This window comes from Eutrigla gurnardus (assembly GCF_963514095.1).
Source record: "Eutrigla gurnardus genome assembly, chromosome: 13".
In the NCBI taxonomy this organism is placed as follows: Eukaryota; Metazoa; Chordata; class Actinopteri; order Perciformes; family Triglidae; genus Eutrigla; species Eutrigla gurnardus.
Window position 1 is genome coordinate 23258676 of NC_139936.1, and position 26641 is coordinate 23285316.

At 41.8% G+C, this 26641-nt stretch overlaps 1 protein-coding gene across 5 annotated transcripts; it reads left to right on the top strand.

Moving 5' to 3' along the window:
* The first annotated feature begins 5250 nt into the window (after nt 1-5250).
* On the top strand, nt 5251-25691 carry susd1 (sushi domain containing 1). Of its 5 annotated transcripts, XM_084024069.1 has the most exons (29): nt 5251-5539; nt 5666-5806; nt 6273-6428; nt 6558-6710; nt 7367-7546; nt 7936-8115; nt 8296-8475; nt 8686-8865; nt 8974-9153; nt 9353-9532; nt 10588-10740; nt 11592-11771; nt 12827-12979; nt 13831-14010; nt 15066-15218; nt 16070-16249; nt 17305-17457; nt 18309-18488; nt 19569-19721; nt 20378-20557; nt 20991-21170; nt 21624-21788; nt 22534-22628; nt 22809-22995; nt 23423-23516; nt 24753-25005; nt 25084-25123; nt 25297-25390; nt 25522-25691. In XM_084024069.1, exons 1-29 carry the CDS (start codon nt 5506-5508, stop codon nt 25547-25549), a joined length of 4365 nt encoding a protein of 1454 aa, XP_083880195.1. In that variant the 5' UTR covers nt 5251-5505; the 3' UTR covers nt 25550-25691. The 5 variants fall into 5 exon arrangements, with proteins under 5 accessions (XP_083880195.1, XP_083880196.1, XP_083880197.1 ...); XM_084024070.1 differs by lacking the exon at nt 8974-9153 and having other exon boundaries at nt 5252-5539; XM_084024071.1 differs by lacking the exons at nt 8296-8475; nt 8686-8865; nt 8974-9153 and having other exon boundaries at nt 5252-5539.
* Nucleotides 25692-26641: the final 950 nt, after the last annotated feature.

Sequence of the window (26641 nt, forward strand, 5' to 3'; positions counted from 1 at the left end):
TAAATGAAGGTTCCATTTAGAGTCAAATAGACAACAGGGTATCCATTAGGGCGAGGTTGCTGTCTGATCTCTGATCTCTGAGGTGTGCCTCGCCTGCCCAGCCCTGCAGAGGGGAAGAAGGAAAAAGGAGGCGGGGAAAACACAAACAGCAACAAACACACATAACCCTCACACAGTGTTCCTAAAGCACTGGAACCGCTGGAAGTGGTGTGTAGCGTGAATGATGGACCGTATGCTATCCGTACCATGCTGGGCTGGACTGTCAATGGTCCACTGACAGGAAACAGTGGAGATACTGTTAACTGGGAGCATCCACAAATAACTGTCAACAGAGTTTCAGTCGTGAACCTGGATGACCTCGTGCAGCAACAGTTTAAGTTTGACTTACCTGAAAGTCCCTGCAATGTCAAGAGACGATCAAACATTCTTGGAGTTTGTCACCAACTCAGTAAAACAGGTGGAGGGGCATTACCAGATTTCATTACCTTTAAGGAACATTGATGTCAATATGCCAAATAACAAAAGAATTGTTGAGCAGCGTTTGTGTTATTTGAAAAGAAGGACTCAACATTTCATACTGAGTATAACACCTTTATAAATGACCTGTTGGCTAAAGGCTATGCTGAGAAGGTGCCCAAAGAGGAGCTGGACCGTGGTGATGGGAAAGCATGGCACATAACACACCATGGCGTTTACCATCCCACCAAAGGAAAGATCAGAATTGTGTTCGACTGTGGAGCAAGATATCAAGGTACATCATTGAATGCTCAACTTCTACAGGGCCCTGATCTTACCAGCTCTCTGATTGGAGTGGTGACCCGATTTAGGAGAGAACTGGTTGTGATCATGGCCGACATTGAATCCATGTTCCATCAGGTACAGGTGCCTCCTGACGACAGAGACCTCCTCAGGTTCCTCTGGTGGCCAAACGGGGATATGGCGCAACTACCTGCTGAGCATAGGATGAAGGTGCATTTGTTTGGGGCGACATCATCTCCCAGTTGTGCCAACTTCGCTCTCAGAAAGTGTGCAGAGGACTATGGGCATCACTACAGCGAGGAAACGGTGGACAAACTAGTGCACTGCTTAGATGATTGCCTCGTGTCAGTGGCCACGGAGAAGGAAGCAGTGTTGCTTTACAGGAATATGGTCTCTCTGTGTTCCAAGCGTGGATTTTCTCTCACAAAGTGGTCGAGTAACAGGCCTGGAGTGCTGCAAGCCGTCCCAGAGAATCACAGAGTAAAAGGCGTTGAAGGATTGGACATGGAGCTGGACTCGTTACCTGTGGAGAGAGTGCTGGGTGTGGAATTGAGCATTAAATCAGACTCCTTTAAGTTCAAGATTGTACTTAAGGATCGACCACTTACCAGAAGAGGAATCCTCTCAACCGTCAGTTCCATTTATGATCCCCTTGGAATGCTGAGCCCTGTGGTTTTACAGCAAAGAAGATCCTGAGAGACCTGTGCAGGAGAGGGATAGGCTGGGATGATACTGTGCCTGAGTCAGTCTCAAACGAGTGGTTGGAGTGGCTGCAGCAGCTGCATCTTTTGGACAGATTCGAGGTTAGCAGATGCATGAAGCCACCAGGCTTTGGAGAAGTGGCTTCAGCACGGTTACATCACTTCTGTGATGCCAGCGACCATGGATATGGTACAGTTACTTACCTGTTGTTGAAAACAAAGAACTCGGAAATACACAGCGCTTTCGTGATGGGAAAGGCTTGAGTAGCACCTTTAAAATGTGTCACAATCCCCAGGATGGAGCTTGTCGCTGCAACTATGGCCAGCCGCATCGATATGCTCTGGAGGAAAGAGCTACAGATGGATCTGCTGGACTCTGTGTTCTGGACGGACAACACATCTGTTCTGAAATACATCAGGAATGAGACTTCTCGGTTCAAAGTTTTTGTTGCAAACCGGGTCTCACAAATCCTCAAGGTCTCCTGTCCGGCCCAATGGAGGTATGTGGACACCAGCAGCAATCCGGCAGATATGGCCTCCAGAGGTGTGAGAGTTGATGTCTTTGTTGCAGATGCTACATGGGTGTCGGGGCCTCACTTTCTTTTGCATCTCGAGAGTGAATGGCCTGATGAGCATGAAGACCTCAATTATCTTTCACCTGGCGACACTGTGGTCAAAAGCGTTGATGCAGTGAATGTTGTCCAGGCCAGAGAAGAACCTGTAGCTCACCTAATGGAGTACTTTTCCTCTTGGACAAGTCTAAGGAAAGCAGAGGCATGGCTCTTGAAGATTAAAACCTTGCTCATGTCCTGTGTGAAGACGAGAAGAGAGTTACACCTGAGCTTGCACAGTCTGACATCGCCAAAGAAAAACAGGCATCCTCTGTGGAAGAGCAGATGAAGGATTTTAATAGAACAGGTGTACAGAGAAGTCTTACAGTGGAAGATTTGGACCAGGTTGAGCTTGCCATTATCAAGTTCTGCCAGGGGAAAAGATTTCCTGAGGAGCTAACGAGTCTGCAGAAAGGGCAGCCTGTTAGAAAGTCCAGTCACCTCCATAAGCTCTGTCCACAGCTGCAAGATGGAGTCCTGAGAGTTGGTGTTCAGCTTAGTAGATTGTCCATGCCTATGGAGGAGAAACATCCAATAATCCTGGCAAAAGACCTCCACATCTCAGAGCTTCTACTTAGACATGTACATCAACAAGTTGGACACGGGGGCCGTAACGATATGCTGTCTAAGTTGACAGAGAGGTACTGGGTAGCTGGTGTGAGTTCAGCCATCAGGAGAGTTTTGTCCAGGTGCATCACCTGTCGCAGACTTGCCCCATGAAAGGATTGTCCCAGATGAACCACCATTCACTCGTGTGGGAGTAGACTGCTTTGGACCTTTCGAGGTTAAGAGTAGAAGGAGCATTGTAAAGAGGTACGGTGTAATATTTACTTGCCTTGCCATCAGAGCGGTGCACATTGAGGTCGCATCATCGCTGGACACGACTCCTTTATTAATGCACTCAGGCGTTTCACTGCCAGGAGAGGTCAAGTTCGAGAGCTGCGCTCTGACAATGGAACGAACTTTGTAGGAGCAGAGTGGGAGCTGAGGAGGGCCATCGAGCAGTGGAATCCGGTGCAGATCCATGATGTCATGCTGCAGAGGGGAATTCAATGGAGCTTTAATCCACCTGCTGGCTCACATCATGGGGGAGCTTGGCAACGGCTGTTATGATCTATTCGAAAGGTTCTCAACTCGACCTTTAAAGTACAAAACCTGGATGAGGAAAGTCTTCATACAGTGCTTTGTGAGATTGAAGCCATAATCAACAGCAGGTCAATCACCAAGGCGTCCATGGATCCAAATGACTTGGAAGCATTGACACCAAACCACCTGCTACTGTTGAAGACCTCACCAACAATACCACCAGGAGTGTTCGAACCCTCAGACATACACACAGGAGGTGGAAACAAGTTCAATATATGTCTGATTTGTTTTGGAGGAGATGGGTTAATGAATACCTACCTCAACTGCAGGAGCGCCAGAAATGGACATGAGTGAAGAGGAATTTCGTCGTGGGAGATCTTGTTATCGTCATGGACAGCATGGCACCTCGAAACTCTTGGCCTGTGGGACGAGACATACAAACCTTCCCGGATCGAAAAGGATTGGTTCGTCAGGTGCGGATTAAAACCCGGAGCAGCTGTCTAGCCGGCGACCGCAAGATTGCTGGTTCGATCCCAGGCTCCTCCAATTCTAACCCTAACCTTAACTTTTACCCTAACCCTAACCAACAAACGAAAAATCGTATACATTCACTGAAGGATTAATATGAGAACAAAATGCATATTTTTCGCTAGGAATGTCATCAAAACGTACTTTAATGCCGAAACAGCTTTAAAATGCTGCATTATGCTGCATTTTCCATTATGAATGAAAGGAATGGAAGACATTTTTCACTGCAGGGAATCGCGCATTGCAACTGGTGTCATTTCGAAATTCGTAGGATAATGAACTAAAAAATTGTACATAACTTTTCGTACGTTTCCATACGAAAATTCATGAGAATACGTTGCACTCTATATGTGATTTAAAGCAATCCTAACTTATTATTCTATACTCCAAAATGTACCAAAAGCTACTAAAAGCACTGGTGAATGTTTGATTATATCAATTCTGCAAATATTAGGAAGAATTTTAGGAAAATGTTTCATCATTCCTGGGGGGCTAATCATTTAGACCTGACTCTAGCAGCAAATCATGTGCTTTGTTCAGATGAAGTGTTTGTTAAAGTTATGACTACCTGAGCAGAGAATTAAGTTGCTCTTCCTCTGTGTGTGTTGTCATCCTATGACCAGCTGCTGTGCATGTCTTTAGTGCATGTCGGTGTAACTCACTCTCATATAGCGGTTACAACTGAGAACCACCATGCTGACAGACAGTATCAGGTTACCACTCAGGTAATCTTTGTTAGATCTGTCCACACTTTAGCTGATGTTTGCACTGTTAGCCCTGCTAGCATCGTAAACTGTAGACCAAGTTGAGAGCCATTCAGAGGCAATCTAATGTTACCAATTCCCTGTCTTACACCTTTAAAACATACATGAATAACCTCAGCTCACTGCTGATTTTAGATTAAAATGATCAGTGAAACTATTTCCGATTTGGGCCAACACAAACATGTACTGTTTAGGCAGGTTTGGGGGCTGCTCTCTGGCACAAACATGGGTTAATCAGTCCAGGCGAGCAGGCATTGGTGTGAGGCAGTAGTCTGTTGGTTTGAGTGACACAGATATCCTACTTAGGACCATGCTGGGCTGAAAGATAGCAGCTCACCACACTTATCTTCCACTCACAACACCCTCACTGACACCCCCTCCTCGTTCTACCACAGACCCTCTGGTGGGACGAGGAGGCACGTTGGTTCCATTGACTTCAAGCACCCGTAAACATTTGTGGATTATAATACAAGAATAACAAATGAGTCGCATTTAATCTAATAAGGGTTACTTTAAATATAGTTGGCAACGGGTAAGGTGCATGATGATAATCATTAAGTGTTTGGTCTAGGAGTGTCAGTCATAAAATATAACTTGCTTGATGTAGTTTGTAAGTTATCTAGTTTACACCGAGCTGTCATTTCTTTTACACGTATAGTAATAATGTGCTAATCTAAAATACCACAATAATAGGTTCGTTGGGCCAAATATAGCTGTTATCAGCCAACGCAGCATGAATGTGCAGTTCACCAGAGTGAACACTGACCGTATCAACTATGTGACGTGTAACTGAATGTGTCATGGAATAACAGATTAAGCCACAAAACCGCCGGCTGCAAGAAGACCATTGAGAAAAGGATGTACTTCTGAGAGTGACCTCAGCTCACCCACTTGCACTCTCTCAATCCTGGTTATCAAATGCTCCGTGTCATTGTGGTCTGAAAGACGGAAATAGAAGTTGAAAAAAAGGACGATGGGGACGAGGACGGGTGAGTGTCTGGTGAAGTAAAAAGAGCGACAGGGAGACTCAGAAGATTTGGCGAGAGACACAGAACAATGATCGTGGTTTTTCTGCTCTGTGTCATTGCAGGTGAGAATTCTGATTCCCATCATTACATTATATGATTTCTATTTGGAAAATCTTCATGAAAATTGGGAGAAGAGTTGAAAAAGCTAGAAAGATATTGACTGATGGATGTTCTGTCTCTCCTCTCAGGTGTGCCGGCAGGAGGCCACTCTCTGGATGTGTGTGCCACCTGCCAGGCTAACGCCACGTGTGACGACAAGCTAGACGGCTCTGGCAAAGTGTGCAACTGCCAGTACGGGTTTGTTGGAAATGGGAGAACTTTCTGTATAGGTAGGAATAAATGTGGTGTGTGTTTATTTATCGATGGTTCATTTAGAGTGAAATAGACCATAAAGCAAGGTATGCTTCAGGGTGTGGCTACTATCTGATTGACGGGCCACCTCGGCCTTGCTACATCACTACCAATGCAGTTAGCTACTAAGATGACTTTAACACTGAGCTGTTAGGTTGACCTTGAATTATGAAGCTAACTTTGTTAACAGCTTCACACCAGAATCCAGATGGATGTTGCATTCTTATATACAGTCTATGGTAAAAAGTGACTGAAGTCAGTAGGATTCATCCTCTGTGGACCAAACAATACATGTCTGTACAAAATGTCATGGTCATCCATCCAGGCCTTTTTTCTCTTTTTTTTAAAGAAGACATTTTGACTTCCAATGCAGGAAAATCACAAAATAATACAATTAACAATTTCAACTCATTCTCTTCTAGTGTAATAATATTTGTCTTCCAGATAAAGATGAGTGCCAGATAGGAGCCAGTAGGATCTGTGGGCAGCACACCACCTGCCACAACACATATGGCAGCTACTATTGTACCTGCTTGAGTGGCTGGAGCCCCTCTAACAACTTGCACACTTTCATCCCAAATGATGGAACCTACTGCCAGGGTGAGTTTACACAGGACTGTTAAAGGCATAACATTACATAAAGGGGAGTAGGGCAACATGGTTCCATATAAGAGATTTTTAAAAATGAGAAATGACATGTCACATGATCATTCACCTTTGGGTTTACAGACGATGATGAGTGCAGGATCACAGGCCTGTGTGGAGCCGGAGCTCAATGCAGGAATCTTGAGGGTAGTTTCGACTGCAGCTGCCAGCTGGGATATCAAGTCCACAACGGAGTGGAGCCCTTCCACCCTCACACCAGCAAAGCTTCCTGCAAAGGTAAAACTGCATTCATGATATTTGGATATACACACTGACAGCTAAATACTACTTTGTTACTTTCAAGCGTGAATATGAACAAACTTTTGAGACTCAGCTGCAGACAATCAATCAAGGTGGCTCCTTATCGACTTGCAAAACCCTTTAGAACAGGGGTGTCAAACATGCGGCCCGCGGGCCAGAACCGGCCAAAGGTCCAATCCAGCTCTCTGGGGGACTTTGCAGCTTTCAGTGCTCAAGGAATATAGTATCCAGCAATCAGACCTATGATGGTGAAAAACACAAGAACTTTCAAGGACAAATGAGAACAGAGAAATAAATGAAGTGTTGGTGGCTTTGTAAATGGATTGTTCATTAATTACAAATGTTATCAAAATGTACTTGTACTTCTTTACACTTAAAGACTGGGTATTTATAGGTTATTATGCCCAGGTTTGTCTGGTCTGGTCCTGAGATCAGATTGGACTATATGTGGCTCATAATCTAAAATTTGAGTTTGACCCCCTTGCTTTTAAAAGATAAAAACATTCTTATATGTATTGTGTGTGTTGCTCCACACAGATTGTATTCATTAATTGCAGTGACATTGTGAAGTCCATGACGATGGTGAACAGCTGGATGTAATCCTGACTTTTGTATAATCTTGTCCCGCTCAGTGGTGGACTGTGGCCAGCCAGCCTCAGTGGAGGATGCAGTGCTGCTGTCAGTCACAGGCAGCACATACAGCAGCGTGGCCATGTTTGTCTGTGATAACGGCTTTGTGTGGAGGAGTGGAGACAACAGCTCTGTGTGTGGAGCTGATGGACGGTGGACGGGATCCACCATGGTCTGTGAAGGTAACATGAGTCAGAAAAACAGTCTGCCTTAGCATGCCGACGTTGGCATATAGAATGTTCAACTCTTAATAAATAATTTTTCAAATCAAAACAATAGAACCCTGGATGTAGTTCTCTGTCTCCTCCCATTTGGAAGCGTTCTGATCACAGCCAGAACAGGATGAACCATTACAACAAGCAGAGCCTGTTTAAAAGTATCTGACTAATGTTTTAGGACAGACTTGAATCAGATTCACCTATCCTTTGACTCTACAGTTAATGATAACATCATGAATCTCCCACCGATGACAGTGCAGCTTATGAAACCAGTTTCAGGAGCAGGGACAGAGTTCCTGTTGATTTTCCACTGAATATGGTTTCATGCTGGATGTCACTGCTTTGGCCCTCAGAGGTTGACTGCGGCTCTCCCCCCGACCTCCCCCACTCTCATGCGCTGTGGAATAAGAGCTCAAGGATGGGTACTGAGCTGGTTTATCAGTGTAACCCTGGATATCATAATGTTGGAAAGGGCAATGTATCCGTCTGCACTGCAGCTGGACGGTGGGAGAGACCGTCCATGCTCTGTCAAGGTACAGTGTCTGTTTTATCAGATCATTTTAGCATTATTACAATATCCATGCTGAAAAGCAAACATAGCCAATGCACACAGATTCATCTATATCGTTTATTCCTTTTTTCATGTTGCACTGGGGCTTCCCATGTAGGCGTGGTGTTAATTACATGGTTCTGGTGCATGTTATTCCTTGTAGAGACCGTGTGTGGAAGTCCTCCTGTAATTGAATCCACTGAACTGGTGTGGGACCACAATTCAACCCCTGGCAGCACTGTGCTCTATGTTTGCAAAGGGGGCTTTTATAGCAAAGGAGGACTTAATATATCGATGTGTAATGAGAACGGTCAGTGGACGCCCCCAACACTGTTGTGTCAAGGTAAATCAAATAATACCCGACTACACTGAAATGGCTTTCTTTTCAAATATGACACTGTAGGAAAATCTTTCTAGCATTTTGTCATGACAAATTGTCTGAAAAATAATTAAAATAAACAAAATTACACTCACCTGCACACCCACACAGGTATTTTATTATTTTTATTTATTATCTCTGTAACCCGACTGTGTGCATTATTTCCCGTGCCAGAGATATTATGTGGGGATCCTCCTATACTGCCTCACACTGGAAAGTTGTGGAACAGCAGCTCCACCCCTGGAAGCACAGTTACTTACTACTGTAAAATAGGATTTCATCACAATGAAGGAAATAATTCATCATTGTGCACAATTAATGGTTACTGGACAAAACCAAACATCTCATGCAAAGGTAACAACTTACTCCAAATCGTTGTGAATTATGTTTTTGGCATTGTTTTATTTGTCGAGTCAAATAACTGTTTTCACTCAATTACATCTTGCTATTTCCATCGTGTAGAAGTTGACTGTGGAGCACCCACACCCATCCCTCATTCAATCATGTTGTGGGATAAAATCCCCACTTTGGGCTCTCAGGTTGTTTATCAGTGTAACTCTGGATATCGCAGTGTTGGAAAGGGAAAGGTATCAGTGTGTACTGCAGGTGGATTATGGGATGGAGCCTCTCTGCTCTGTCAAGGTGTTAATAAGTCTACACAGCAGAGTGTTGGGTTACCTGCCTTCAGTAAAAGTAATAATGCAACCTCTAAAATGTCACCAGGCATCATAATTAACATGCTGTATTTGAACGGTATGAAGGTTACTGTCAACTACAATTACAGCAGTTTATTTAAAGTGTGTGACATCTTCTGCTACAACTTGCTGTCTTCTTGTTGTAGAAATCAATTGTCCAGAGCCTGTTTTTAAACCTCATGCTAACATGCTGTGGAACGGCACTTCACACGTGGGCAGTGTGGTGTATCACCGATGTGAGGAAGGATATTACACCAGAGGCCTGAGAAACTACTCAGTATGTGGAGAGAATGGACTGTGGGAGGATATTGACCTATGGTGTGAAGGTGCGATGTTTGATGACCTACATCGTTAAATACTGTTTTAATTTCAGAATATTTGTCGCAATTTGCACAGATATTTAGAGCAAAGGTTTGACACTGAGAAATATGCGGTATAAATATTATATGAGTGTAAGTGGACTGATAACAATCTCATATCTAGCCGTTCAGTGTAAGGCTACGGCCAGCAGCTGGCTAGCTTAGCATAAAGAAAGGAAACAGGAAACAATGTTCACCAGCAGCACCTTTCAAGCTCAGAACACGTTGGATCAAACCTTTATGATACTTTTTTCAGAAAGACAAGCTTCATAAACGAACACCACTCAGGATTTTTGAAGTGTAAATCCAATCGGCAAGAGTGAAAAGCTAACATTAATCTATAAATGAACGACACCGTGGACACATGAGCATAGCACACACACCGAGGCTGAAAAGGTGGACTAGTCGGCTTGATGACATGTTGTAGTCTCATTTAGCCACTTGTTAGCTACCACCAATTCTAAGACTCGCAAAAGCTTGTATTTCCTGACATATTTCATATTGTAGAAGAAAATATTAAGACCTCTTAAAGTTATATTTATTTCAGACATTATTTTATGCATCTCTATCAAAACCTCATTCAAGAAACCCATTGACAAAGGCTCTGGAAGTGCAGGAATGCTAACTCATTTCCAAGGTTTAGGACTCAATCCTGCAGCGCTCTACGCGACTCCAGTCACTGCACTTGGCCAAGTAAGAGTGCATTCGTTCCTTTGGGAGCCATGCTAGCTGTTTCCCTCTGTTTCCAGTCTTTATGCTAAGCTAAGCTAACTGCCTGTGAGCTGAAGCTATACTGTAGAGACATGAGAGTGGTTTGATCTGTTCATAGGATGATGGGGGGTGTATTCACATCTATGGGACATTTAGAGTCATCAATTTCAATTCAAACGCTTTCTTTAAAATCGAATTATTTGTATATTGCTTTGCTTTACTTCTAGGAATAAGAAATGACAACATAAAGTTTGGACCTTTAAAACATTATTGTTTTTATGTCACATGATCATTCACCTTTGGGTTTACAGACGATGATGAGTGCAGGATCACAGGCCTGTGTGGAGACGGAGCTCAATGCAGGAATCTTGAGGGTAGTTTCGACTGCAGCTGCCAGCTGGGATATCAAGTCCACAACGGAGTGGAGCCCTTCCACCCTCACACCAGCAAAGCTTCCTGCAAAGGTAAAACTGCTTCATGATATTTGGATATACACACTGACAGCTAAATACTACTTTGTTACTTTCAAGCGTGAATATGAACAAACTTTTGGGACTCAGCTGCAGACAATCAATCAAGGTGGCTCCTTATCGACTTGCAAAACCCTTTAGAACAGGGGTGTCAAACATGCGGCCCGCGGGCCAGAACCGGCCAAAGGCCCAATCCAGCTCTCTGGGGGACTTTGCAGCTTTCAGTGCTCAAGGAATATAGTATCCAGCAATCAGACCTATGATGGTGAAAAACACAAGAACTTTCAAGGACAAATGAGAACAGAAAAATCAATGAAGTGTTGGTGGCTTTGTAAATGGATTGTTCATTAATTACAAATGTTATCAAAATGTACTTGTACTTCTTTACACTTAAAGACTAGGTATTGATAGGTTATTATGCCCAGGTTTGTCTGGTCTGGTCCTGAGATCAGATTGGACTATATGTGGCTCATAATCTAAAATTTGAGTTTGACCCCCTTGCTTTTAAAAGAAAAAAACATTCTCATTTGTATTGTGTGTGTTGCTCCACACAGATTGTATTCATTAATTGCAGTGACATTGTGAAGTCCATGACGATGGTGAACAGCTGGATGTAATCCTGACTTTTGTATAATCTTGTCCCGCGGTGTTAATAAGTCTACACAGCAGAGTGTTGGGTTACCTGCCTTCAGTAAAAGTAATAATGCAACCTCTAAAATGTCAACAGGCATCATAATTAACATGCTGTATTTGAACGGTATGAAGGTTACTGTCAACTACAATTACAGCAGTTTATTTAAAGTGTGTGACATCTTCTGCTACAACTTGCTGTCTTCTTGTTGTAGAAATCAATTGTCCAGAGCCTGTTTTTAAACCTCATGCTAACATGCTGTGGAACGGCACTTCACACGTGGGCAGTGTGGTGTATCACCGATGTGAGGAAGGATATTACACCAGAGGCCTGAGAAACTACTCAGTATGTGGAGAGAATGGACTGTGGGAGGATATTGACCTATGGTGTGAAGGTGCGATGTTTGATGACCTACATCGTTAAATACTGTTTTAATTTCAGAATATTTGTCGCAATTTGCACAGATATTTAGAGCAAAGGTTTGACACTGAGAAATATGCGGTATAAATATTATATGAGTGTAAGTGGACTGATAACAATCTCATATCTAGCCGTTCAGTGTAAGGCTACGGCCAGCAGCTGGCTAGCTTAGCATAAAGAAAGGAAACAGGAAACAATGTTCACCAGCAGCACCTTTCAAGCTCAGAACACGTTGGATCAAACCTTTATGATACTTTTTTCAGAAAGACAAGCTTCATAAACGAACACCACTCAGGATTTTTGAAGTGTAAATCCAATCGGCAAGAGTGAAAAGCTAACATTAATCTATAAATGAACGACACCGTGGACACATGAGCATAGCACACACACCGAGGCTGAAAAGGTGGACTAGTCGGCTTGATGACATGTTGTAGTCTCATTTAGCCACTTGTTAGCTACCACCAATTCTAAGACTCGCAAAAGCTTGTATTTCCTGACATATTTCATATTGTAGAAGAAAATATTAAGACCTCTTAAAGTTATATTTATTTCAGACATTATTTTATGCATCTCTATCAAAACCTCATTCAAGAAACCCATTGACAAAGGCTCTGGAAGTGCAGGAATGCTAACTCATTTCCAAGGTTTAGGACTCAATCCTGCAGCGCTCTACGCGACTCCAGTCACTGCACTTGGCCAAGTAAGAGTGCATTCGTTCCTTTGGGAGCCATGCTAGCTGTTTCCCTCTGTTTCCAGTCTTTATGCTAAGCTAAGCTAACTGCCTGTGAGCTGAAGCTATACTGTAGAGACATGAGAGTGGTTTGATCTGTTCATAGGATGATGGGGGGTGTATTCACATCTATGGGACATTTAGAGTCATCAATTTCAATTCAAACGCTTTCTTTAAAATCGAATTATTTGTATATTGCTTTGCTTTACTTCTAGGAATAAGAAATGACAACATAAAGTTTGGACCTTTAAAACATTATTGTTTTTATGTCACATGATCATTCACCTTTGGGTTTACAGACGATGATGAGTGCAGGATCACAGGCCTGTGTGGAGACGGAGCTCAATGCAGGAATCTTGAGGGTAGTTTCGACTGCAGCTGCCAGCTGGGATATCAAGTCCACAACGGAGTGGAGCCCTTCCACCCTCACACCAGCAAAGCTTCCTGCAAAGGTAAAACTGCTTCATGATATTTGGATATACACACTGACAGCTAAATACTACTTTGTTACTTTCAAGCGTGAATATGAACAAACTTTTGGGACTCAGCTGCAGACAATCAATCAAGGTGGCTCCTTATCGACTTGCAAAACCCTTTAGAACAGGGGTGTCAAACATGCGGCCCGCGGGCCAGAACCGGCCAAAGGCCCAATCCAGCTCTCTGGGGGACTTTGCAGCTTTCAGTGCTCAAGGAATATAGTATCCAGCAATCAGACCTATGATGGTGAAAAACACAAGAACTTTCAAGGACAAATGAGAACAGAAAAATCAATGAAGTGTTGGTGGCTTTGTAAATGGATTGTTCATTAATTACAAATGTTATCAAAATGTACTTGTACTTCTTTACACTTAAAGACTAGGTATTGATAGGTTATTATGCCCAGGTTTGTCTGGTCTGGTCCTGAGATCAGATTGGACTATATGTGGCTCATAATCTAAAATTTGAGTTTGACCCCCTTGCTTTTAAAAGAAAAAAACATTCTCATTTGTATTGTGTGTGTTGCTCCACACAGATTGTATTCATTAATTGCAGTGACATTGTGAAGTCCATGACGATGGTGAACAGCTGGATGTAATCCTGACTTTTGTATAATCTTGTCCCGCGGTGTTAATAAGTCTACACAGCAGAGTGTTGGGTTACCTGCCTTCAGTAAAAGTAATAATGCAACCTCTAAAATGTCAACAGGCATCATAATTAACATGCTGTATTTGAACGGTATGAAGGTTACTGTCAACTACAATTACAGCAGTTTATTTAAAGTGTGTGACATCTTCTGCTACAACTTGCTGTCTTCTTGTTGTAGAAATCAATTGTCCAGAGCCTGTTTTTAAACCTCATGCTAACATGCTGTGGAACGGCACTTCACACGTGGGCAGTGTGGTGTATCACCGATGTGAGGAAGGATATTACACCAGAGGCCTGAGAAACTACTCAGTATGTGGAGAGAATGGACTGTGGGAGGATATTGACCTATGGTGTGAAGGTGCGATGTTTGATGACCTACATCGTTAAATACTGTTTTAATTTCAGAATATTTGTCGCAATTTGCACAGATATTTAGAGCAAAGGTTTGACACTGAGAAATATGCGGTATAAATATTATATGAGTGTAAGTGGACTGATAACAATCTCATATCTAGCCGTTCAGTGTAAGGCTACGGCCAGCAGCTGGCTAGCTTAGCATAAAGAAAGGAAACAGGAAACAATGTTCACCAGCAGCACCTTTCAAGCTCAGAACACGTTGGATCAAACCTTTATGATACTTTTTTCAGAAAGACAAGCTTCATAAACGAACACCACTCAGGATTTTTGAAGTGTAAATCCAATCGGCAAGAGTGAAAAGCTAACATTAATCTATAAATGAACGACACCGTGGACACATGAGCATAGCACACACACCGAGGCTGAAAAGGTGGACTAGTCGGCTTGATGACATGTTGTAGTCTCATTTAGCCACTTGTTAGCTACCACCAATTCTAAGACTCGCAAAAGCTTGTATTTCCTGACATATTTCATATTGTAGAAGAAAATATTAAGACCTCTTAAAGTTATATTTATTTCAGACATTATTTTATGCATCTCTATCAAAACCTCATTCAAGAAACCCATTGACAAAGGCTCTGGAAGTGCAGGAATGCTAACTCATTTCCAAGGTTTAGGACTCAATCCTGCAGCGCTCTACGCGACTCCAGTCACTGCACTTGGCCAAGTAAGAGTGCATTCGTTCCTTTGGGAGCCATGCTAGCTGTTTCCCTCTGTTTCTAGTCTTTATGCTAAGCTAAGCTAACTGCCTGTGAGCTGAAGCTATACTGTAGAGACATGAGAGTGGTTTGATCTGTTCATAGGATGATGGGGGGTGTATTCACATCTATGGGACATTTAGAGTCATCAATTTCAATTCAAACGCTTTCTTTAAAATCGAATTATTTGTATATTGCTTTGCTTTACTTCTAGGAATAAGAAATGACAACATAAAGTTTGGACCTTTAAAACATTATTGTTTTTATGTCACATGATCATTCACCTTTGGGTTTACAGACGATGATGAGTGCAGGATCACAGGCCTGTGTGGAGACGGAGCTCAATGCAGGAATCTTGAGGGTAGTTTCGACTGCAGCTGCCAGCTGGGATATCAAGTCCACAACGGAGTGGAGCCCTTCCACCCTCACACCAGCAAAGCTTCCTGCAAAGGTAAAACTGCTTCATGATATTTGGATATACACACTGACAGCTAAATACTACTTTGTTACTTTCAAGCGTGAATATGAACAAACTTTTGGGACTCAGCTGCAGACAATCAATCAAGGTGGCTCCTTATCGACTTGCAAAACCCTTTAGAACAGGGGTGTCAAACATGCGGCCCGCGGGCCAGAACCGGCCAAAGGCCCAATCCAGCTCTCTGGGGGACTTTGCAGCTTTCAGTGCTCAAGGAATATAGTATCCAGCAATCAGACCTATGATGGTGAAAAACACAAGAACTTTCAAGGACAAATGAGAACAGAAAAATCAATGAAGTGTTGGTGGCTTTGTAAATGGATTGTTCATTAATTACAAATGTTATCAAAATGTACTTGTACTTCTTTACACTTAAAGACTAGGTATTGATAGGTTATTATGCCCAGGTTTGTCTGGTCTGGTCCTGAGATCAGATTGGACTATATGTGGCTCATAATCTAAAATTTGAGTTTGACCCCCTTGCTTTTAAAAGAAAAAAACATTCTCATTTGTATTGTGTGTGTTGCTCCACACAGATTGTATTCATTAATTGCAGTGACATTGTGAAGTCCATGACGATGGTGAACAGCTGGATGTAATCCTGACTTTTGTATAATCTTGTCCCGCGGTGTTAATAAGTCTACACAGCAGAGTGTTGGGTTACCTGCCTTCAGTAAAAGTAATAATGCAACCTCTAAAATGTCAACAGGCATCATAATTAACATGCTGTATTTGAACGGTATGAAGGTTACTGTCAACTACAATTACAGCAGTTTATTTAAAGTGTGTGACATCTTCTGCTACAACTTGCTGTCTTCTTGTTGTAGAAATCAATTGTCCAGAGCCTGTTTTTAAACCTCATGCTAACATGCTGTGGAACGGCACTTCACACGTGGGCAGTGTGGTGTATCACCGATGTGAGGAAGGATATTACACCAGAGGCCTGAGAAACTACTCAGTATGTGGAGAGAATGGACTGTGGGAGGATATTGACCTATGGTGTGAAGGTGCGATGTTTGATGACCTACATCGTTAAATACTGTTTTAATTTCAGAATATTTGTCGCAATTTGCACAGATATTTAGAGCAAAGGTTTGACACTGAGAAATATGCGGTATAAATATTATATGAGTGTAAGTGGACTGATAACAATCTCATATCTAGCCGTTCAGTGTAAGGCTACGGCCAGCAGCTGGCTAGCTTAGCATAAAGAAAGGAAACAGGAAACAATGTTCACCAGCAGCACCTTTCAAGCTCAGAACACGTTGGATCAAACCTTTATGATACTTTTTTCAGAAAGACAAGCTTCATAAACGAACACCACTCAGGATTTTTGAAGTGTAAATCCAATCGGCAAGAGTGAAAAGCTAACATTAATCTATAAATGAACGACACCGTGGACACATGAGCATAGCACACACACCGAGGCTGAAAAGGTGGACTAGTCGGCTTGATGACATGTTGTAGTCTCATTTAGCCACTTGTTAGCTACCACCAATTCTAAGACTCGCAAAAGCTTGTATTTCCTGACATATTTCATATTGTAGAAGAAAATATTAAGACCTCTTAAAGTTATATTTATTTCAGACATTATTTTATGCATCTCTATCAAAACCTCATTCAAGAAACCCATTGACAAAGGCTCTGGAAGTGCAGGAATGCTAACTCATTTCCAAGGTTTAGGACTCAATCCTGCAGCGCTCTACGCGACTCCAGTCACTGCACTTGGCCAAGTAAGAGTGCATTCGTTCCTTTGGGAGCCATGCTAGCTGTTTCCCTCTGTTTCTAGTCTTTATGCTAAGCTAAGCTAACTGCCTGTGAGCTGAAGCTATACTGTAGAGACATGAGAGTGGTTTGATCTGTTCATAGGATGATGGGGGGTGTATTCACATCTATGGGACATTTAGAGTCATCAATTTCAATTCAAACGCTTTCTTTAAAATCGAATTATTTGTATATTGCTTTGCTTTACTTCTAGGAATAAGAAATGACAACATAAAGTTTGGACCTTTAAAACATTATTGTTTTTATGTCACATGATCATTCACCTTTGGGTTTACAGACGATGATGAGTGCAGGATCACAGGCCTGTGTGGAGACGGAGCTCAATGCAGGAATCTTGAGGGTAGTTTCGACTGCAGCTGCCAGCTGGGATATCAAGTCCACAACGGAGTGGAGCCCTTCCACCCTCACACCAGCAAAGCTTCCTGCAAAGGTAAAACTGCTTCATGATATTTGGATATACACACTGACAGCTAAATACTACTTTGTTACTTTCAAGCGTGAATATGAACAAACTTTTGGGACTCAGCTGCAGACAATCAATCAAGGTGGCTCCTTATCGACTTGCAAAACCCTTTAGAACAGGGGTGTCAAACATGCGGCCCGCGGGCCAGAACCGGCCAAAGGCCCAATCCAGCTCTCTGGGGGACTTTGCAGCTTTCAGTGCTCAAGGAATATAGTATCCAGCAATCAGACCTATGATGGTGAAAAACACAAGAACTTTCAAGGACAAATGAGAACAGAAAAATCAATGAAGTGTTGGTGGCTTTGTAAATGGATTGTTCATTAATTACAAATGTTATCAAAATGTACTTGTACTTCTTTACACTTAAAGACTAGGTATTGATAGGTTATTATGCCCAGGTTTGTCTGGTCTGGTCCTGAGATCAGATTGGACTATATGTGGCTCATAATCTAAAATTTGAGTTTGACCCCCTTGCTTTTAAAAGAAAAAAACATTCTCATTTGTATTGTGTGTGTTGCTCCACACAGATTGTATTCATTAATTGCAGTGACATTGTGAAGTCCATGACGATGGTGAACAGCTGGATGTAATCCTGACTTTTGTATAATCTTGTCCCGCGGTGTTAATAAGTCTACACAGCAGAGTGTTGGGTTACCTGCCTTCAGTAAAAGTAATAATGCAACCTCTAAAATGTCAACAGGCATCATAATTAACATGCTGTATTTGAACGGTATGAAGGTTACTGTCAACTACAATTACAGCAGTTTATTTAAAGTGTGTGACATCTTCTGCTACAACTTGCTGTCTTCTTGTTGTAGAAATCAATTGTCCAGAGCCTGTTTTTAAACCTCATGCTAACATGCTGTGGAACGGCACTTCACACGTGGGCAGTGTGGTGTATCACCGATGTGAGGAAGGATATTACACCAGAGGCCTGAGAAACTACTCAGTATGTGGAGAGAATGGACTGTGGGAGGATATTGACCTATGGTGTGAAGGTGCGATGTTTGATGACCTACATCGTTAAATACTGTTTTAATTTCAGAATATTTGTCGCAATTTGCACAGATATTTAGAGCAAAGGTTTGACACTGAGAAATATGCGGTATAAATATTATATGAGTGTAAGTGGACTGATAACAATCTCATATCTAGCCGTTCAGTGTAAGGCTACGGCCAGCAGCTGGCTAGCTTAGCATAAAGAAAGGAAACAGGAAACAATGTTCACCAGCAGCACCTTTCAAGCTCAGAACACGTTGGATCAAACCTTTATGATACTTTTTTCAGAAAGACAAGCTTCATAAACGAACACCACTCAGGATTTTTGAAGTGTAAATCCAATCGGCAAGAGTGAAAAGCTAACATTAATCTATAAATGAACGACACCGTGGACACATGAGCATAGCACACACACCGAGGCTGAAAAGGTGGACTAGTCGGCTTGATGACATGTTGTAGTCTCATTTAGCCACTTGTTAGCTACCACCAATTCTAAGACTCGCAAAAGCTTGTATTTCCTGACATATTTCATATTGTAGAAGAAAATATTAAGACCTCTTAAAGTTATATTTATTTCAGACATTATTTTATGCATCTCTATCAAAACCTCATTCAAGAAACCCATTGACAAAGGCTCTGGAAGTGCAGGAATGCTAACTCATTTCCAAGGTTTAGGACTCAATCCTGCAGCGCTCTACGCGACTCCAGTCACTGCACTTGGCCAAGTAAGAGTGCATTCGTTCCTTTGGGAGCCATGCTAGCTGTTTCCCTCCGTTTCCAGTCTTTATGCTAAGCTAAGCTAACTGCCTGTGAGCTGAAGCTATACTGTAGAGACATGAGAGTGGTTTGATCTGTTCATAGGATAATGGGGGGGGGGGGGGGGGGGGGGGGGGGGGGGTGTATTCACATCTATGGGACACTTAGAGTCATCAATTTCAATTCAAACGCTTTCTTTAAAATCGAATTATTTGTATATTGCTTTGCTTTACTTCTAGGAATAAGAAATGACAACATAAAGTTTGGACCTTTAAAACATTATTGTTTTTATGTCACATGATCATTCACCTTTGGGTTTACAGACGATGATGAGTGCAGGATCACAGGCCTGTGTGGAGACGGAGCTCAATGCAGGAATCTTGAGGGTAGTTTCGACTGCAGCTGCCAGCTGGGATATCAAGTCCACAACGGAGTGGAGCCCTTCCACCCTCACACCAGCAAAGCTTCCTGCAAAGGTAAAACTGCATTCATGATATTTGGATATACACACTGACAGCTAAATACTACTTTGTTACTTTCAAGCGTGAATATGAACAAACTTTTGGGACTCAGCTGCAGACAATCAATCAAGGCGGCTCCTTATCGACTTGCAAAACCCTTTAGAACAGGGGTGTCAAACATGCGGCCCGCGGGCCAGAACCGGCCAAAGGCCCAATCCAGCTCTCTGGGGGACTTTGCAGCTTTCAGTGCTCAAGAAATATAGTATCCAGCAATCAGACTTATGATGGTGAAAAACACAAGATCTTTCAAGGACAAATGAGAACAGAGAAATAAATGAAGTGTTGGTGGCTTTGTAAATGGATTGTTCATTAATTACAAATGTTATCAAAATGTACTTGTACTTCTTTACACTTAAAGACTGGGTATTGATAGGTTATTATGCCCAGGTTTGTCTGGTCTGGTCCTGAGATCAGATTGGACTATATGTGGCTCATAATCTAAAATTTGAGTTTGACCCCCTTGCTTTTAAAAGATAAAAACATTCTTATATGTATTGTGTGTGTTGCTCCACACAGATTGTATTCATTAATTGCAGTGACATTGTGAAGTCCATGACGATGGTGAACAGCTGGATGTAATCCTGACTTTTGTATAATCTTGTCCCGCTCAGTGGTGGACTGTGGCCAGCCAGCCTCAGTGGAGGATGCAGTGCTGCTGTCAGTCACAGGCAGCACATACAGCAGCGTGGCCATGTTTGTCTGTGATAACGGCTTTGTGTGGAGGAGTGGAGACAACAGCTCTGTGTGTGGAGCTGATGGACGGTGGACGGGATCCACCATGGTCTGTGAAGGTAACATGAGTCAGAAAAACAGTCTGCCTTCATCCACAGCTTCTAGGCTAACTGTTTCCAACTGTCTTCATGCTAAGCTAAACAAATTAACTACTGGGAGCTGAAGCTTACTGTAGACACGTTGAGCTTTTAATAGGATGATCAATAAGAAAACAAAGTTCAAACTCTTCTAAATATTAATATATTGCTTTGCTTTGTAAATATCTGAGGTAATAAAATGTAGTGTGCCAGTTCTATAAACTTGCATATTCATATGAGGTACACATACAGTAAGTGTAATGAACAGAATATGCTACATATGCTACATGTATGCTACTTGTTCTCATTATGTTGCATCTCCTGTTCAGCTTGTCATGGAGGATTTAACTGTGTCCGTCATATATTGCATACCTGTTACTACACACAGTCAGTACTAATTCATGTCTGTGTGCAGAAATAAGCTGTGGTCCCCCACTAACCCTCCCCCATACTAACCTCGTGTGGGATGGCACCAGTAGACCAGGCAGTGTGGTGCTGTATGAGTGCCTGGATGGATTTTACCAGGAGAGTGGGAATAATATTTCAACATGTTTATTATCACGACAGTGGGGGAAAGTATCTGTAAAGTGCAAAGGTACAGTCATAATCTCTATTCATAGACATGCATCTGTTTCACAGTGGAAGAGTTGTTATTTGTTTACATGTTATTGACATACTTTAATGATTCTTGATGTATAAGTGATGATGATGATGGATGCTCAGCTCTATATCTTCATCAGTTGTGCTTAGAGGCTCCTTTGTACACATCCTTGCTTGGGCTTTATGGCTTGTTGCAGGTATTGGGGTGAATAATAATATTTTGCAAGTTTCACATTGTTATGCTGATACAATTATTTCTGTGGGTCAATCCACTGCACCCTGAATGTTGAGGAAACAAAACGCTGCATCTGATTTATTTGATTTCACTCAGCAATGGCTTTTACCACCTGATGACCGTAGATATGTGGACTATACTGCAATAATTCTTATAAGGTCTGACAATTATTGCAATCAATTAGCTAACCAATCATTGTCGTTGTTTTGCTAGCCAAATGTGGCCCAGTTCCCTTCCTTGCCAAATCAGAGGTGATGTGGCATAACAGGAGTGTTGTGATCCACCGCTGCATGGATGGATACCACAGCTGGAGGGGCAGCAACGTCTCTGTGTGTGGCAGCTCTGGGGTGTGGCAGACAGCTACACTGAGATGCATAGGTGAGTAACAACAATAGCAACATCTCTAAACACAAAAAAAATCATAAAATAGAAGCATCTGGATTGGTTTGATTCTTCTGTTATATTCAGACGACAACCTCCAGTTCTGAAAAGTGAATCCTATGCTCAAGTGCCTTAAATTTGCACTTTCTCGACTGGCCATCAGGGGGCGACTCCTCTGGTTGCATGGAAGTCTATGAGATATTTACTCAGTAAACATTGTAAACATGAGTTTATCATCACAATCTCTAGTTTCAAATCTTCTTCCATACAGCATGACGTTCATTTAGTACATTATGGTCCATTTAGACACAGATAGACTCAAAAGCAGGGGATGCTTTAAGGCGGGGCTACCTTGTGATTGACAGGTCTTTACCACGCTACCAATACAATAAGCTCAAATAAGAATCCAGATAGATCCAGATCCAGTAGTGTTGCTGTTGGTGGTGCCACTCAGCTGCTTGTGTTCATCAGATCTACCTGTTGCTCCTACGCAGTCCAAATATGGTCACTTCCTTCATTGATTTAAAAAAATTAAGGAATAGCGATGGTCAAAATGCTGAACTGGAAGTTCTAAACCATAATCCACAAACAACATCCACAACATCACGTCCACTTTTTATATACCGTCTATGGTTATGATAGCGTTTTGCATTGTGGAGATACTGTGTATGTAAATGATCCTTAATATGTCAAATAAATGTGAGGATTTGCCGTTCCATCACTCTCTTTATATCTTTTCCAGAAATAAAGCCACCAGTCAATCACCTATTTGTCCGAAATGAAAAATGTCTGCAATGGAGAGCAGAGAAGTATGAGGAGGATATAGAAGTCTACAAGGTAACTGGAGATTTCATCATCCTTCTGTCACTGTATAGCTTCATTTCTACCTAACCATTATTTGTACTCAATGTAAAGCATTGGCAATAAGTAATCTAAACTCACCGTACATTTCTTTGCCTTCATTTACGGAGTATTCTGTGACGCTGACTGATGCCACATGGGATGTTACTGTTCCAGGTGACATACATAGGATCTAGAGACTACCAGGGGTCCTTTCATGATAGAAGGAAGCGGTTTCTGACCTCTAAGGCAGACCAGCTGCAACTCTGTCTGAACCTGCTTCCAGCCACAAACTACAGCATCACCATCACTGCAGTGTCTTCCACATTCACTGCCACCATAACCACTAACACCAGTTTATCAGGTATCTGCTACATTTAGGGCGATTTCACACCTGCTTTGTTGAGTTCATTTGGGCAGGTCTGAACAAAACAATAGCAGTCAGGCGGACCAAAACAACCAGAAATACTTTCAGCCGATGAGTCTGTCACAGTTCAACAGGATTATTACACGTTGCATGGAAATTCTGACCAATAGAGAGTAGTTTCCTCACTCATCACAAATTTTGGTCCGCTTGTAAATGCTGCCATGTGAACGCAAACAAAACTCCAGGCAATATGCAATATTGCAACAATATGGTCCCTGATTCAGACCAGAGCAAACCAAGTAAAGGTGTGAAAAAGCTCTTCCTCGACTCTGCATCAATGTTAAACCTGGACTTCTCAGCTAGAACTGGTATAATTATATTGAATGTGATGCTTCTTTATACTGAGCATAATAACATTTGACAGTGCCTCCAACACCAGTTGTCTACTACAGAGAATTTGAGACTCCTGTACCAACGTTGAGGCTACGCAGATCACCCAACACACTGGACCCAATCAGGTAAGATATTTCATCAGCTCTTCTGTTTTGGTTACCAGGGAAATTAAAAACCTATGAGATAAAACAGACGGACAGTCATCTTCATGTTTCATATGACCTACTAACTTCCCCATTTTATAATGTTGAATCTTATGACTACTGAAGTGCTTTTAAACAACTATTATGAATCGATATATCAGACAGGTCAAAATAGCGGAAGATATCATCTTATTGCAAATATATCAGTATCAGTGCATATGTTGGCCAATAAGTGTAAAGTAATCGCTATCCAGAAATGCCAAACTAGGTTTGTGGTAATTTAGAAACAACATCTCTATTACATAGTTTGTCCACCAGAGGGCACTAACAAGTAGCTTGTTTACTGTCTATGGAAGACTGTACCATCTAGAAGAGGGCTTTCTCATCTGTTGGTTTGTGGACTGCCCTTTGAACCCTCGAGTTTCTCATTTTGGCCGTTGCTGTCTCGTTTTTTGGCAACAAGAAGTAACACAAGAGGGTGGAGTTAAGTATCGATGATGAATAAGACATTTTTAGGTGACCAAAACAGTGACAATTAACATTCATGAACTGAAAACACCCAGAGGAAGGGCTAACGTTGTAAAACAAAAACAATGACCACTGCCAGACCAGACAACGCCTTGATATCAACGTGTCAATCAACAGGTGGCCCTGCCCTAAACTTAGAAATAGTGCCCTGAACAATCTTCTGTGACTTGTGAACAGAGCACAGAAAACCATTTAGATGAAGGGCTTCCCAGTTTAAAATGTATCTTGGTCACCACCCAAAACAAATCAAAATGGTTTATGTTATGTAATCTGGTCATGTATAAAACAAAATGATTTACTCTGATATAACAATAACAGCTGGCAAAATCCAGTGTTGGTCAAGCTCTACTACATTTAAATCCCATCCATGCATGTGTCTCCTTCATAACATATATGAATGATCCTCATTTATATAGCATTTATATAGCACTTTTATCCAAAGGGCTTTACAGTAATGACTGACATTCAAACACCGACGGTGGAGTCAACCACGCAGGGCGACAGCCAGCTCGTCAGGAGCAATTAGGGTGAGGTGTCTTGCTCAGGGACACCAGGCACTCAGCTAGGAGGATCCGGGGCTGTCTTGCGGTTGCCAGCCAACCCACTCTACCTCCTGAGCTAAACCCCCCCAGGTGTTGAACACTTCTGTGAATGGGTTCACATATGATATGTTTGTTCTTCATTTTGCAGTTTGTACCAGGTGTTTGTGCTTCCTGTCGAGAGGATTGTCATGTTTGACTGTTCCTCTGCTGCAAGCTCAGACTCAAGAAAAATGAAGTCGTCAACAGAGTACATCACTGCCCAGATTGATGTCAGACATGTCGGGACAGAGATGAACTTTACTGTAGGAGATGGCCTCTACTATGAAGGCTTCTTTAATGCACCCTTGGAGAATGGCAGGAACTATTATATCCTCTTGCGAGCTGTCAGTCAGTGGAAATCGGTGAGTATCACCATAAAAATATATTGACCTATAAACTGCAGTTTGCTCATTAATTTGCCTGAATGTTTTCTCTCCTAGGCTTTCAAAAGTTCCTGTGTTCTGTGGGCTAATGTGAGAGGTAATACACCAAAATCCTATCGTGTCATTTTTTTAAATCATTATTACGATTTTTTGATTGAGATTTATTTGGGGAAATTACATTTCATGTGGTTACAACATTCTGAAGGTACAAGGTGACAGGAAGTATTTCAAACAGTTGCCAGTTACTCACACAGCATTTCCTTGTTCCAGGTACATCCTATGTTTTGAAGGTTTCATCTCTGGCTGCTGCTGCATTAATAGGACTGGTTGCCTTGGTGATTTGGGGTGGATACTGTTTTACCTGGTATGGAAGATGGTACAATACAAAATATAACCCACCCTGTTAATATAATTTCATGTTTGAAACAACTGTGGTTTAATTGATTTAATCAAAAGTGATTAAATTACCTGGTTTCTGTTTGTTTTCTTTTCCAGGATTTTCAAGAGGACAAGACACTCCTAAGTGCTTTTGTTATGTAAATGTTTGTCAGTATGCCGAATTCAATTACAGTCTTGATTTCCCATCTGTATATTTTGATTTTACTTTTTGTAAATAATTATAATAAACCTTTTTTCACTTCACAAATGCTTGAAGGATTATTGGATGTGAATATGAAACTAACCGTTTGTAGAGTAGACCATTTGTCGATTTGTCGATATTATTATAACCTTTATTTATTCTCGAGAGACATTGAAGTTACCCTCATTTTCAATGACGTCGAGTTCACAAGGCAATTTAAATATTTACAGTGGTTACAGTCATTTGAAAGTGATTACATGACAATATACATATGACAAGAAACAAGAAAGACAGTCATCTAAAACAATTACAATTAGAAACACAGCTATCTATGACCAAGGTCCTAAACTCTGTGAATGAAGGGAGCGCGTCCAATCTCAGGTTGTGCTGTAGCGTGTTCCAAGAGCTACGGGCATCATAACAAAAAGCAGTCTGGTCAATATTCGTATAGACTCGATTTGATGTTTTATAAACCTTACGACACGCTCCTTATCATAGACTACATTAATAAACCATGCCTGGATTAGATAAGGATACCAAGACTATAATTGCATTATGTGCTTTTGCAGAGTTGAAGAAACTGCATAGACATGGCACAGTATTTCAAAATGTCTAATCCAGATCAGAAGGATAGGATTACATCTAAAAATTGGGTATTTTAAAACTGGATTCTGATTTCTGGATCAGAATGATCCTATATGAAAGTTCTTCTTCTTCTTCTGCAAGTAAAACCTCAGATTGATCTAGAAGAGCAAAAACAGGGATTACGAAAACTGGATTACTCAGATCTGGATTTAAAAAATAAAATAAAATACTGGGCCAAGTGATTAGGGATGGGATTTAATTCATAATAAAAAATATCTCACAAGTTGATCGTGGGGAATATCCATTATTGTTAATCATAAATATCATCACCTGACTTTAAAAAGATGTCTAGCTCGCTGTCATGGTAGAGAAGTGAAAAGAGAGCCTGATATAATGGGGGGGGGGGGGGCGGGTCAGCAGTAGGGTTGCACATCTCTCTGTGATAAACGG

Bases quoted from the DNA above. Each gene is read 5' to 3' on its own strand.
- susd1 (XM_084024069.1), top strand. From the start codon at position 5,506: ATGATCGTGGTTTTTCTGCTCTGTGTCATTGCAG. The intron at 7,547-7,935 runs GTAACATGAGTC...TTTGGCCCTCAG, and splicing joins ATCCACCATGGTCTGTGAAG to AGGTTGACTGCGGCTCTCCC. The intron at 21,789-22,533 runs GTGAGTAACAAC...TATCTTTTCCAG, and splicing joins AGCTACACTGAGATGCATAG to AAATAAAGCCACCAGTCAAT.